This window comes from Oryctolagus cuniculus, chromosome 13 (assembly GCF_964237555.1).
Source record: "Oryctolagus cuniculus chromosome 13, mOryCun1.1, whole genome shotgun sequence".
NCBI lineage: Eukaryota > Metazoa > Chordata > Mammalia > Lagomorpha > Leporidae > Oryctolagus > Oryctolagus cuniculus.
This window is the reverse complement of record NC_091444.1, coordinates 25,587,590-25,602,199: the sequence shown is the minus strand read 5'-3', so window position 1 is coordinate 25,602,199 and position 14,610 is coordinate 25,587,590. Positions and strand designations below refer to the sequence as shown.

At 48.5% G+C, this 14,610-nt stretch overlaps 1 protein-coding gene across 2 annotated transcripts in view; it reads left to right on the top strand.

Moving 5' to 3' along the window:
* KCNH1 (potassium voltage-gated channel subfamily H member 1) overlaps positions 1–14,610 on the top strand; it is a 379,659-nt gene that overhangs the window by 257,721 nt on the left and 107,328 nt on the right. For both annotated transcript variants that reach the window (XM_002717533.5, XM_002717532.5), the window contains exons 8-9: positions 221–420; positions 7,763–8,015. In XM_002717533.5, coding sequence (XP_002717579.1) covers positions 221–420; positions 7,763–8,015 — 453 coding nt within the window. The remainder of the gene's footprint in view (positions 1–220; positions 421–7,762; positions 8,016–14,610) is intronic.

The window sequence follows — 14,610 nt, the reverse complement described above, 5'->3', positions numbered from 1 at the left end:
TCCCATCCACCCTGGCCCCGCCTCCCACGTGTTTGCCCTAGTGACCTGCTCTTAGGAGACTGTTTGGGTCTACTTCCTGAGGCTCAGCTGGGAGGGTCTCCTGAGACGCGTCAGGACAGTGTGCCTGGGGAGGGGCGGCTCTCAGCAAGGTGGACATTCCGAGGCCATCCTTGGGGACCTCTCACGTGTCATTTCTTCTGCTCCTCCTCCTCCCCTCTAGCACTTCTCTACGCCACCATCTTTGGAAATGTGACGACCATTTTCCAACAGATGTACGCCAACACCAACAGGTACCACGAGATGCTCAACAGCGTGCGGGACTTCCTGAAGCTCTACCAGGTGCCCAAAGGACTGAGTGAGCGGGTCATGGATTATATCGTGTCCACCTGGTCCATGTCCAGGGGCATCGACACAGAGAAGGTGAGGAGGACGTGGAGCTCAGGTGAAACACCTGCTGGTGGGTTCCCAGGGCAGGCGGAGGCGCTCCAAGGGCAGTGGCTCTCAAACCTGACTGTGCTGTGAGCTCATCCGGGTTGCTTTGCATCTCCAGGTCTTCTGTCCAGAAGTTTATCTTACTGGCTTCCAGATTAGCCTTACTCAAGAACAGCAATAAAAAGTCATTATTGAAGCAGTTGGAAAGGCAGGTGTATCTCCTCAAGAAGAGAGGAACTAGAAATCTAAATGTCCAGGCAGAGTTTCCAAACTTGGGCAATGATAGGAAGCAGCCTGTGACGAGGGGAGGGCAGTGAACATTCCTGGTTTTCTTTTTGCCCCAGGTTCCATGAGCACAGCCCTGCTGCCGATCTTGTCTTTATCCAAGCTTTTCATGTCTTGTTCATCATGGAATTTTTTGTATGAAGTTGGATCTGTTTAAAAAAATTAGAGTAACCTATGATTTATCTTGCTTATTGTGTGTTCCGGCCTGCCTTGAAATTATATTTCCAAGGCTGTTTACTCACTCAGCTTAGCCTGTTTCCATCTAGAAAAAAAAATCCTGTGATGTGATCACTAAAAGCAGATTCCAGTTCTAGTCCAGGTGGGTAGTGTGAGAACTTGGAGAGGTGGAAGGAGGAAAATTTTGCTTTTATTTTCAAATATTTATTTACAAGAAAGAACACACACACACACACACACACACGGTGGGGAGGAGAAAGAGAACTTCTATCTGCTGGTTCATTCTCTAAAAGGCTGCAACAGCCAGATCTGGGCCAGGCCAAAGCCAGGGGCCAGGAACTCCATCCTGGTCTCCCACATGGGTGGCAGGGGCCCAAGCACTTGGTCCGTCTTCCACTGCCTTCCCAGGCACATTAGCAGGAAGCTAGATTGGAAGTGGAGCAACTGAGACTTGAACTGGCACTCTGATATGGGCTGCCAGTATTGCAAGTGGCAGCTTTACCTGCTGTATCACAGTGCTGGCCCTGGGGAGAAGGATTTTAAAGAAATGCGCAGGTGACTCCATTCATTAGACCAGTTTGGGAAATGCCAGTCAAGGGCTTGTGCCTTAGTCATCAATGAACTTGACCATGGCATCAGGTTAGCTCCTTCTCCTGGCATCCATTTCCTGCCTATGAGTTAGAGGGGATGATAAAAGCCTACTGCTGTGCAACAACTCTATTATGCTAGATACTTTGTGGCAAGGTAAAGAAAATTGGATGATATCAGCAAGAATAGAGAAAAGAATAAAGGTAATATAAAAAGTTTACCAAAAAACAGAGAAACAGCATGGATTTCAATTATTTTTTGCATCAAAATAAACTTAGAATTCTATTTCATATGAGCTTTTTGAAGTACCCTCACACAGTGGACTTTTTATTCACTTAGGAATTATCTTCTTTGTATAATTTCCATATGCAGAGATTTACTCCCACTTGTTTTTCTCCGCCTCTGTCTTTTTAACTGCATCCCCTCCCTTTATTCGCAGTCTGTAAGTACTTGGGGAATACTGGTTCCTTGCAATGAGAGAATGTGGAAAACAATGATAGCTCCATTGTAGAAAATCCAAGGATACATTCAAAGCCAAATTCAATTGGCTTGGGAGTCAGTTGTCCATGTTTCTGGTCTTTCTCCATTAGAATAGTCGAGAGTTTAGAAGGAAAAATTGAACTAAGTTTAACTGATCCTCAACTTAAAAGGAACATTACTTTGGTTTTGTTGACTATCTGCCCTAGTAACACCAGCACCACAGCACTAGCTACCATTTCTTGAATATACATTAAAACAAGTACCAGTAGTCTTCAAAAGTTGATGTAGTGGGCTGGTGCTGTGGCGCAGTGGGTAAAGCTACCACCTGTGATGCTGGCATTGCATATGGGTGCTGGTTTGAGTCCCAGCTGCCCCACTTGCAATCTAGCTCCCTGCTAATGTGCCTGGGAAAGCAGTGGAGGATGATCCAAATGTTTGGGCCCCTGTACCCACATAGGAGATGTGGAAGAAGCTCCTGGCTCCTGCCTTTGAACCAACCCAGCTCCAGCTGTTGTGGCCACTTGGTGAGTGAGCTAGCAAACGGAAGATCTCTCTCTCTTTCTCTCATTTTCAACACCCCCCCTTTTTTTCCCCTCTCTCCCTGTTTCTCTCTCCCTGTTTGTCTCTCTAATGCTGCCTTTAAAATAAAATACAAAAAAAAAAAGGTGATAAGGGCCAGGTGTTTGGCCTAACAGGTAAGACACAGGTTAAGATGATCACATACCATGTGGAGTGCCTGGGCTCTAGTCCTAACTCTGGTTCCTGACTCCAGCTGTCTGCCAGTGCTGGCCCTGGGAGGCAGTAGCGTTGGCCCCAATCACTGTGTTCCTGCCACCCATGTGGGCAACCTGGATTGAGTCCTGGGCTCCTGACTTGGGCCTCAGTGCAGGTTGGCCTTTGAGGGCATTTGAGGAAAACTTATTCTCTTCTTCTTTCTCCCTCTCTGAGCCTGTCAAGTAAGTTTATGTTTTAAAAGTTCATGGAAAATATGTCTAATGAAAATAAAAAAGCATGAATTCCAAACTATTTTTGCACCCAAATAAACTTAGCTTTTAAATCCATTGTTCCATGAACTTTCTGAAGTCCCCTTGCATTTGGGCTTCTCCTATTTCCCAGCCTGCCCCAGTTCCCTTTTGAGGGTTTATGACAGCCTTCAGGGGAGGGGTTTGCTGTAAGGTCTGTTGAAGGGGTGAGGACAAGAAGCCCAATTCACGTTACTGCCTGCTCCTGGCCATGAAGAATGGCAAAGCCAGGATTTGAATGCACTTCTATCTGACTTCAAAGCCTGTGCTTTTCTTACTATCACTTTTCTACTTTCTGATTTGAAACATGTCCTGGGGGGGGAGGATGAATGCAGATGGAGTTGTACTAACTTTCGGATGGGCAGGGCATCCTTGGAGCTGGCCATGGTTCCTGGCTTTGCCAGCCACCTGCCCCAACTGTACCCTTTGTTTCTTCTCTGCTCTCTCAACAATGCCTGTAGGTTCTGTGGATTCCTGGTAGCTGATGGAGTAGAAAGGAACTTGATCTCTGTGCCCTGGGGCTCTTTTTCCCAGGCACTGGGATGCCTTTGTAAATCTGATGTTCTGGCAAGAAGCCTTTCCCCACCCGCATTACAGGACTGGGCTGGGCGCTGCCCTGGGAGACCGCAGAGTCAGCATCTCCTTCCCTATTCCCCTCTGCTGCCTCACTTTCCTGGTGGACTTTGGGATTTGTCCTACATCTTGATCCATATGGAAGAAGAAATAGTCATGGACTCAACTATGGCAAACCCCCGCAGGGCCCTGCCTGTCCCAGGGTGGCTGCTGCTCCTGGCAGGACCTGTGGCAGGAACTGCTTAGGAGAGAACCAGCCTGGAGATCTCCTGCCTCCCTCTGGCTTCCTCGTACTTCCATTCTGGGACAGAACGGTCAGGGATGACCAGGGGCCCAGTGCTGGGGTCTTCTGCGTTTATCAGTAGTACATTGATGACCCTGAGCATGTTGTCTGTGACACATGGAAACGGGATGACCATTAAGGCTCAGTGACCTCCAAGGCCCTCTCACCAGTGACCTTCTGGACTTGAAAGCCTACCTTAGATGCCCTGCTGTTCCTGGGACCCTACACAATGCGAGCTCACGGGCATGGAGCTCTAATGTGTGCTGGGCTCAGACAGCAGTGCACTGAGTCCCAGGATCTATAGTCAAGTTCAAGTTGAAGACCTGGGAAAGGAGTGAAGTGTTGCTTCTGGTTCACATGTCTAATGCGTACTGAGGCTGGGGCTTGAACCCCATTCCGCCTGATCCTAAAGCAGGATCAACCGTGCTATGCTCTGTCCCGCCCAGCCCGTGGGAAGCTCCAGGGGACTCCCTGTGGCATCTCTTCGTGGCCTTTGAGGCCCTTGTGGATTAACAGGGATGGTCTCTCCACAGGACCAAGAAATGGGGCAGGCAACTCAGGAGGGCAGTGGGTTTGCAGAGCTGAGCCTCTGGACACCCCACCCGCCCCATTGTGGAGCCAGAGGACGAGAAGAATGATGGGAATGACTGATGGCCGTGACAACGCGTGATTTGTGCGCTCCGACTTGCCTGGCCGCCTCACACAGCACCATCAGTCGGCTCTGGGAGCTGTGCCCATGAATAAAACATTGTGTCCATGCCAAGGCCTCATTCACTACAGCCTCTGCGGGCAAAGCCCAACCCAGAGGAAACCAAATGTTGTTTAAGGCGACCTCACCTGGAGAATACATCTTGGTTCTGAAATACCGGGCAGAGCTTTGACAATGACGCGTGAATTCTCCCCAGTCCCTGTGATCTGCTTAGAAGAAACCCAGGTTTTCTGTGCAGAAGCCTTTAGAACATTTATTTTCTTGAAAAAGAGAGGGAGGACATCCCTCCTCCATCACACACACACACACACACACACACACACACACACATGCAATCTTATATCTGCTGGTTTACTCCTCAAATACCCACAGAATCTTGGGCCAGAGCTGGGCAAGCTAAAGCCAGGAGCTGGGAACTGTATCCAGATCGCCCACGTGAGTGACAGGGACCCAGCTGCTGCTTCCCAGGCACACCAGCAGGGAGCCGGATCAAAAATAGAACATCCACCGACTTATACGAGCACTCTGATATGAGGTACAGGCATCACAAGCCAGATGATGGCTTGCGCTACACCCCCAAGCCCAGCAGCCGTGCTACACCCCCAAGCCCAGCAGCTTTGTGTGTATGTGTGTGTGTTTAAAATATTTATTATTTTATTTATTTGAAAGAGTTACACAGAGAGGCAGAGCCAGAGAGAGAGGTCTTCCATCCGCTGGTTCACTCCCTGATGACTGCAACAGGCAGAGCTGCGCTGATCTGAAGCCAGGAGCCAGGAGGCTCTTCTGGGTCTCCCACAAGGGTGCAGGGGCCCAAGGACTTGGACCATGTTTTATTGCTTTCCCAGGCCATGGCAGAGAGCTGGATGGGAAGTGGAGCAGCTGGGACTTGAACCAGCGGATGCCGGTGCTGCAGGCTGGAGCTTTAACCTGCTGCACCACAGCACCAGCCCCCAGCAGCCTTGTTTTTAATGAGTTGTTTGGCAAGTGGCCTGAGCCATGGTGGTCTGAAGTTCCCTCTCTGCCTGGGTCAGCCCTCCATCCCTGTGCCCAGAATGGTGCTCACTTCTTGGTGGCCTGAAACCCAGAGCAAGAAGGCAGAGGCACAGAGAGGGAGGAGCCTGGTGTTACTGTGTCCCCTGCTGGGGCCAGACAATGTCCTAAGCAGTGTACTGTGGGTGTAGTTACACCAAGTCCATGCGGGCAGCCAGCGTGTGCCAGGAGTGACCAAGGGTATGGAGCAGTGGAGTTGCTCAGGGGAAGGGGCGGGGCTTCCAGCTCTGTGAGCTCTTCCCACTGCTGGGCTTCCATGCCAGACACAGGGTGGGGACATGAGAGAAGCCAGCAAGGGCAAGGTGAGGTTCCGGCTGGGTTTTGAAGGAGGCCGAGGGGCTTCCAAGTCGGGGTGAGCTCCAGAGGCAGAGAGGCGGGAAAGAACCCAGCACTGCAGCTTCCCGGGACACGCTTGGTTTTGTGCTCACAGGTTAGCATGGGAGATGTGACGATTTCAGAGACAATTCAGCTTCTCTGCAGAGGTCCCCTTGCAGGTCACTCTACCCAGTGCTGGCTGCTGTTAGCAGCCGTGAAACAGTTTTGTGCAGAAATCTATTTCAGAGAGAATTTCTCCCCCCAGAAAGGTTTGGGAATTTCTCATTTCTGCAGAAGATGAGAGGAGACCTCTGTGGCCTCTGACGGATCCTGTTTTGCTTTGGAGATGCCAACAGTCAGACAGTCAAATTACAGGCACTTTTGTTTGGGCAGCTGGCTGGTATAGGAATTGGCTGGGCTCTAATCAAGGCTCTGAGTCAAGCTACCGAGTATGAGAGCCTAACTGCTATTTCCTGTCTCTGCAACTGTGGGCAAACTATATCTCCACCATGCCTCAGTTTCTTCATCTGTAAAAAGGATATGATAATGGCACATGGAATATTGAATCCTTGCATAAACTTAGCATTTAAAATGCTAAATAATGACCCTTCCCTAACCTTCTTTTCTTCATTGTTCTTCATCAGCACCTAGCACTAGATCTTTTTTTTTTTTAAGATTTTATTTATTCAAAAGTCAGAGTTACACAGAAAAGAGAAGCAGAGAGAGAGAGAGAGAGGTCTTCCATCTGCTGGTTTACTCTCCAATTGGCTGCAATGGCCAGAGCCGCACTGATCCAGAGCCAGGAGCCAGGAGCGCCTTCCCAGTCTCCCACGTGGGTGTAGGGGCCCAAGGACTTGGGCCATCTTCTACTGCTTTCCCAGGCCATAGCAGAGAGCTGGATTGGAAGAGGAGCAGCTGGGACTAGAACTGGTGCCCAAATGGGATGCCGACGCTTCAGGCCAGGGCGTTAACCCACTGTGCCACAGCGCCGGCCCCCTAGTGCTAGATCTTATTGTTTGTTAATTGATAACCATTTGAGGGGATAGACATGCTAATGGCCTTGGTTTGATCATCATACATGTCACATTCATACATCAAAATGCCACAGTGGACCCCATGAATATGCATACTTATGCATCAGTCCAAATACATTCATTCATTCAGAATTTGGCCACATCTCACTGGGTAGCATGCCAGCACCCAGGGTTCCTTTGTCATCTCCCCGGATGCCTGCGAGAGGGACCTATGTGAATTCCTTGCTCCACACTTGCCATCCTGCAGTCAGAGCTCTGTAACCCCACTCTCTAGCTGAAATGTTCCTGTTGAAATATGTCAGCTCATCCTGTTGTTCCCTGCTGAAAAAACCCTCCAGTGTTTCCCAATCACAATCAGAATAAAATCAAAGTCTCTTCACGCCCTGAATGGCTCTGGCACTTGGGGTTCTCTCTGAGCCTCCTCTCCTACTACGTTCCCTTCATTCATGTAGGCTGTTGCTCAGACCTTCCCAGAGCCCACGTGTTGACTTTGCTATTGGAATGTTCTTCCTTCACTCTGATGTTAAGCAGGGGTCAGCTTGAACGTCACCTCCTCAGAGAGGCCTTCCTGGTCACTGCTCTAAAGTAGTGCCATGTGCTTCCAGCTCTGAGACCCGTGTCCCAAGCTTTTACCATGGACTGTTTTAGGCACTTCCTGTCTCTCCTGTAGAATGGAAACTCCAGAGGTCTGGGGCTTTGGCTAGAACAGTGCAGTCTGACTTCCTAGGTGTTGCTTCTGCCCCTGGGGAGCTGAGGGACTTGGGCTGGGGCTACAGTGAGGACCCTCATGCTATCTCTTCCTGTGCCTGGCCAGGTTCTACAGATCTGCCCCAAGGACATGAGAGCTGACATCTGCGTGCATCTGAATCGCAAGGTGTTCAAGGAGCACCCCGCCTTCCGGCTGGCCAGTGATGGCTGCCTGCGTGCCCTGGCCATGGAGTTCCAGACGGTGCACTGTGCCCCAGGGGACCTCATCTACCACGCAGGAGAGAGTGTGGACAGCCTCTGCTTCGTGGTCTCCGGCTCCCTGGAGGTGATCCAGGATGACGAGGTGGTGGCCATCCTAGGTAGGTGCAGCCTTTTCTGGACAGACAGTACTTGAGGTTGGCTTAGCTGTTGGGCAGCTCACTGTCACTGCCACCTTCAACCAGAGATTCCTCCGCAGGGCAGGGCCAGTTATGTCATCCACTCATGTAATCAGCAAGCAAAATTTTGAGTGACTGTTTTGTGTTAGCTGCTATTTGAGGGATGCTCAATGATTAAAAAATGGGTGTTGTTGTCAGGTGGTTCTTAGTGCAGTGGAGGAGATAAGCAAATATGTAATTATCTGTATACCGAGGAGGGGGCATCTAACCCAATTCCCAGGTGGGAATACTTTCTGGAAAAAATTTCACCCAAATTGAGTTAGTGCAAAGAGGGGAGGAGTTAAAGGTGCATCTCGGAAAGGGAGGTAGCATGTGTGAGGTGCAAGGTGAGAGAAAACGGCTTGATTCATTTGGTGAACTATAAATCATGCAGAACAGCTGAGCATGTAGAACAAGGGCCAAAGTGGGAGGTGAGGCTGGGGAGGAAGTTGGACTTTCGGTAGATCACGGCAAGCTCCAGAAGCCATGTTGAGAGACTGGGGTTTTATTTGGGGGACCCCATGAAGAGTTGGAATCAAAGGAGAGTTGGGACCACATTTGTGCTATAGAAATATGACAGTAGTTGCAGTTTGGAGGGTGGATTGAAGGGGGAAGACTGGGACAGGAGGACCGGGTTGGGAACATCTTTTCCAGTTGATGGTGGCCAGGATTAATGTTGTGGCAGGCAGTTGGGGAGAAGCAGATGGAGTTGAGATATTTAAGAAGCAGAACAACAGAACCTGATGATGGATTTGCGGTGGCGGGAGGAGGAGGAGTCGGTGAGAGCTGTGGAATTCCTCATTTGGATAACAGAGAAGCTCATTCCGCATCCACAGTAACTGTGAACGTGGCAGGGGAGGGAAGGACCTGAGGGGACATGATGCTATGTGGGACATTGAGCATCATGGGCATTGGAGAAGTTCGTCTGATCTCCTGAGGCTGCTAGCTCTGTTCCTCATTGGGGCCTGACTCTTGTAGGGGCTAAACCATGCTGATAATGATAATAGCCATCATTTATGGTCATCTACACCATGCCAACCATCTTGCCTACAGATTTCCATTTCTTATTTCAATAACCCTGTGAAATGGATTTGTTACCCACAGTTGGTACTTGGGATAATTCAAGTTCAGATAAATTAAAGAAATTTACTCTTGGCCAAAGAGGCCCATGGAACCACTATTCTGGAATCTCCCTGACTACCAAACCTCTACTCCCATCCGTTTTGCACCCCTGTAATCCCGATGACTGTGAATGTGGTGGGCTGGCCTGTTAAGTCGTCAGGCACTGCTGGACTTCTGAAACATGCACTCTGATTTCTCAGAAAACTGGCAGGGAGAGATGAAGTTACACTGCAGTTAGAATTGAGATACTCAAGCTACAATAACGACACAGCGTTGTTTTTTTAAAAAGGAAGAAACCCACATTTTGTTCCCACTTGACTCTGGAGTAAACCTTATTCAGCTTTCTTCTTCTCTGGTCCCAAGCCAACTCACTCTTTTGATTACATTTTGCTCAGGTTAGCCCGAGAGTGATTTATATTCTTTCATTGTGTGCTGACAGATGGTCGGGGGATGGCGATTGGGTGGGAGGGAGAGGCTGAACCTGTTTGCTAGAATGAGTGTTCTGGATTCTGTGGTGTCCACTGACCCCTGCAGACCAGAGTTACACTGCTTCTTACCTCCTCACCACGGAGAAGTGAGATGGGACTGTGCGAGGAAGGACTCACAGAGGTTAAAGCCATTGCTGTAGTGTGGGTGAAAGAGAGGGGCACCGTCCCTACCTTCAGTACTCATCTGTGTCCTTGACAAACAAGGCTTCCTATGGGTCGAGACTGTTAGAGTGCCTGGACGAGGAGAGGTGTAACTAGGGATCATTGCAGTTGCCGAAATAGCTCAGTCGGAGAGCGTTAGACTGAAGATCTAAAGGTCCCTGGTAACTAGGGACCATGAGCAATCTTTGGATTGGAATTGACCCTTTGAGGTGAGATGTCTTCTATGCATCTCCTCACTGGTGTCTCACCAGACGCTTTTCCAAGTCACCTAGCCTGGTGAATAGCACCACCTTCCCTACATATCCGTGCTCAGTGCTTCTTTAATGTCCCATCCCAAGCAGCTGCACTCTTAGGAGCTGGTTTGGATGTTGGATGCCAGCACTGAGGTATGGGAGAGGGGTGAGGAAAGCAAGCAGTTACCTCCTACCTGCTGCTTATTGCCCCTCAGCCTGAGCTGCTATTGGGAATCAGCCAGGGCTTGCTTCCCTGTTGAGTCACTTGGCCAGCTGACGGCTCCTCCGAGCCTAGCCCTCTGCCTCCAGCCCTCCTGGGTGTCCTGCCTCCACCAGTGAGGAGGAGGTGGGACCTTGGGAAAGCCCAGACACTTTGGATTCTAACTGGTTGTTGTCCTCAAGCTGTCCGAGTTAGAAAGTTCATCTTCTGTGTGTCCCCAGGATTATAGATGTGGCCCAGAAAGACGGTGTTCAAGCTTAGTAGTCTGAGAAAACTGTCCCATTTCAAGTGACTCTTATTCTATAAAAGGATGAGAAAGTCCTTTGAGTCAACATGACCTCTGGACCAAGAGACAAAAGAGATCCCAAGCCATTTGCTCTGGTAAACTTGAGTTTTCTTGTTAAAAATTTCTTTGGGTCATTGAACTGATACCAGTTTGTTCTTGAAAAGGGGCTCAAGCATCAGTTGGGTATTAGAACTAGATCTTTATTGTCCTTTGATGGCCATTAGTTCATTCCAGTCAGTTGATGGAATATTTGCTTTCTGCGGGCACTGTCATGGGGTGGATATGCAGCAGAGGAACAAACAGAAACACAGCTTTCAAGAAGCTGCAACACATAGAGGAGAATGATGTTAGGAAGATAGTTCTCACTCTGTATGATAAGTGTTACCAAAGAGAGAATCCAGGTAGTAATAGGGGATCATTGGACAAGCAATTATTGAGCATCTACTATGTATTCTGTGTTCCAACAAGGAAGGAAAACGTCCAAGGAGTTTCAGTTAACATAAGCAGGAGGCATTAGGAGAGAGACCAGAGCTTATCTGTTGCATTTTTGTGCACTCTGGTCTCTTGTTAGCAGTGTTCACTCATTCATATTCTGCTAATTTGCATCGTTCTTCCAGTTCTAATATTCTCCCCCCCCCAGTCTCTGTTTAATTTTAGAACAGACTCCAAGAATTAGGAAAAGTGTCAATATTCATAACGGAGTGTGTTTTGTATGTGTTAAAAATAGAACCCTTTCTAATGAAAATTTTCTCGAAGAGTGCTTTGCAAACTTTTGTGACTACAACCCATCACGTAAAATGTATAATACACTGCTAACTAATGCACACACATACATTCACAGTTATACATAAGATACAGTACTTCTATTGCTACATGAAATTCAACCTGATGGTTTTTTTTTATTAAATTCTATTCTCTTGCATTAAAAAAATTGACTGTCATGCACCACTAAATTGCTTTCTTGACCTGATCACAGCCCATGGTTCAAAAACATGATCCCATAAACCTAGACAATATCTTTCTTGGATTGTGAGCCATGCTGTCCTCTGAGGACAGTGAGTGTTATAGAAATTTCTTCCATCCCCTTTCCCTCTGCTGTTCACACTGCCTTCATCTTGGCATGAAAACCTCCCACTGTCGTCTTTGGAAGAAATCACTTAATGGCTTCTCCATTTAGTTTCCTGACTGCTTGACATAAATTCAAGTTTTTCAAAATGTGCATTTTATTCATCAGAGTTTTTCCTATTCATTAGATTTCTAAGAGTAACGTTCTTAGAATTTTTCATAGTCATCAGAATTAAAGGGCTTGGGTACCATGTTGCCCCTGCTTAGAAGTTATCTTGATTTTCTCCGTTACTTGACCAACACAGGGGAGTCATGGACTACAATCAGGGCTGTGCTTTAGTGTGATAGTACTTCATGTTTCTCATCTAAGAGTGGCATTTGTATGTTCTAATTTCACTATGATTTAGTGTCCCTGTGGTAACTTTTATGGGCTTTGCTTTTTAATACTTAATTTGTATATTAATCATGGTTCATCTTGTGTCTTCTTGATTTGTTTTCATTCTGTTGGGCAAGATAGAAGTTTTTTTGGCCAGATTTATTGAGTAGCAGGACAGGCCCTAGAGCTGGAGATCTAACTGTAGCCTGGTTCTGCACCAACTCACTGCAGGAATTAATTACTGCTGAGGAGGAGGCCCCTAGGTTTCCACTAAACTCATCACCCTGGCACAGTTTATCACCTCCCTCCCCTGTGAGCCTGGCAACTTTTGATTTCTGGTCTCTGGCATCTGGCCCATGGCCCAGCACCCAGAAAGCACCAGGGAATGGAATGGAATTGAAAGGAAGGCAGAGGCTGAGTGGAGAAGGAGCCAAGTGTCTAGAATAAGGCTCTGAACTTGATCTGGTGGGGATGAGGAACTCAGAGAATTTCAGGCAAGGCAGTGACATGAAGATCAAGGTTGCACAAACCCAGCAGCATGGAGACTGGCTGGGTGGCCCTAGGAAACAGAGAAGCCCTGTGTGAGGCCATGAGAGGGAGACCAAGAAGGGTTCAGAGATCTCGGGGCGGGGGAGACTCTCAGGATGTGGGATGTGGGGGGGGGGAGTGGTTTCCATGGTATCTGGAGAGTCCTCAGAGCCAGAGGGAAGAAGATGAGTTTATTCTGTTGATTGTAAAGATTGAGAACAGATCTGGATATGGCTGTCAACTCAAGGAAACTCTTTGCTGTTTGTGCAGGGACCCTGGCCTGCCAAGGATGAAGAGCAGCCTTGACAGTCACTGGGCAGGTGCTGGCTCACGTGCCATGGATTCCACTTGCAGTCCTGTCACTGTCCAGTTAGGCTTCAAAAGGTTCATGAAAAAGACCTAATCTGAAGAATAGAATTTCATTTTTGACACCAAAATTAACTGACCTTTTGATTCCATTGTTGTTGAACTCCTCTCATCTATACGTTCTCCCTAAATGTATAGGTAGAGCCATAAATGCTTTTTCACAGATGAACCCTTGATTTAGTTATTCTTTTAATGAGTACCCCCTTCTCACAGCCCCTAATTTAGAAGGCACTTTTATCTTTGCTTATGTTGCCAGCTGCTTTGGGTCCATGGACCTCGTGTCGGGGAGGATGAAGCATCTATTCATTTAGCAATTGCCACAGCATTACATGGTGTCACTCTCTTCTGGGGCACAGAGAAAATCCTTGTTTTGGAAGGGAATTCTCTGTCGTGTTGGGTGAGACAAATGCAGGTTCGTGACAACGAGTAACTCAGATGCTTCTCTCTCTAGATTTTCAGAGGAGGAAAGGGAAACGTTCATGGGGGGAAGCAAATGCCGAACTGGCCTTGGAAGGACCAGGCTGGGTTTTGGAGGAGGAAGAGTAGCAGAAGGCTCTCGAGGCTTTCGGCGTGGTGGTTTGTGGGGCCGGTGCCAGGACAGCTGGCGGAGCAGGCTTTCGATGGACCCAGGGGCTCTCAGCTGCAGTCAGCCCAGGACTCAGCTGGGCATCTTGTCACAGGGCCAAGATGCAGCTGCTTCCAACACATTCTGATTCTGCAGCTGAGGATGGAGCCTTCGAGGCTGCAGGGCTAACAGGCACTGGTGGTGCCTCCATGCACCTGGTCAGAGGACTACACTTGGAGCAATGCGGCTGCAGCCAGTCACTGCTTGATGTTTTGGCTGGAATGAGTCAATGGGGAAAGCAGAAAGCACCAAGCAGGGGACCTTTTCTTTCATTTGCTCCCAGGGGTGGGGAACATCTGGCCACAGGCCAAACAAAGCTTGCAAAATCATTTGGTCTGGCCCTGCCAGGGCAACCACAGGCAGGACTCAAAATGCAATAAATCTATAGCAGAGTAATTTTTTAAACAAAGATTTAGTTTGAAAGAGTGATGTGTGTTTACGTGTGTGTGTGTGTTTGTGTGTGTGTCTATACATAGAGAGAGATCAATCGATTGATTGATCTTCCATCTGCTGGCTCACTCCCCAAATAGCTGCAACAACCAGGGCAGGGCCAGGCTAAGGCCAGGAGCCCAGAACTCTATCCGGGTCTCCCACGTGGGTGCAGGAGCACAAGCACTTGGACCGTTTTCCACTGTATTCCCAGGTGCATTGGCAGGGAGCTGGGTCAGAAGTGGACCAATCAGGACTCAAACTGGCACTTCCATATGGGATGCTGGCATCACAGGTGGTGGCTTAACCTGCTCTGCCATGATGATGCTGGGCCCAGCAGGCCAGTTTTTAAGTTGATAATTCTGTATGGCTGATGGATGATGCTATAAATATTTAAGTAGCCCTTGGCAAAAACAAGTTTCCCCATCCCTGCAGTGTTTAAACATAGGGAAGCACTAGTTTTCAATCAGATCTGTTGATGCCTGCTTCCTGGATGCAAGGTGATGGAGCTGCAGTGTTGAGTGGTGGGTTTTGTGAGGATGGAGTCAGGATTTGTGTCAATGAGGAAGGGCATTTTGGGTGGAAAGGATGGTGGGAGCCAGGCCTGGAAAGGAGAGCCTGGGGTGTGTGTTGTAACA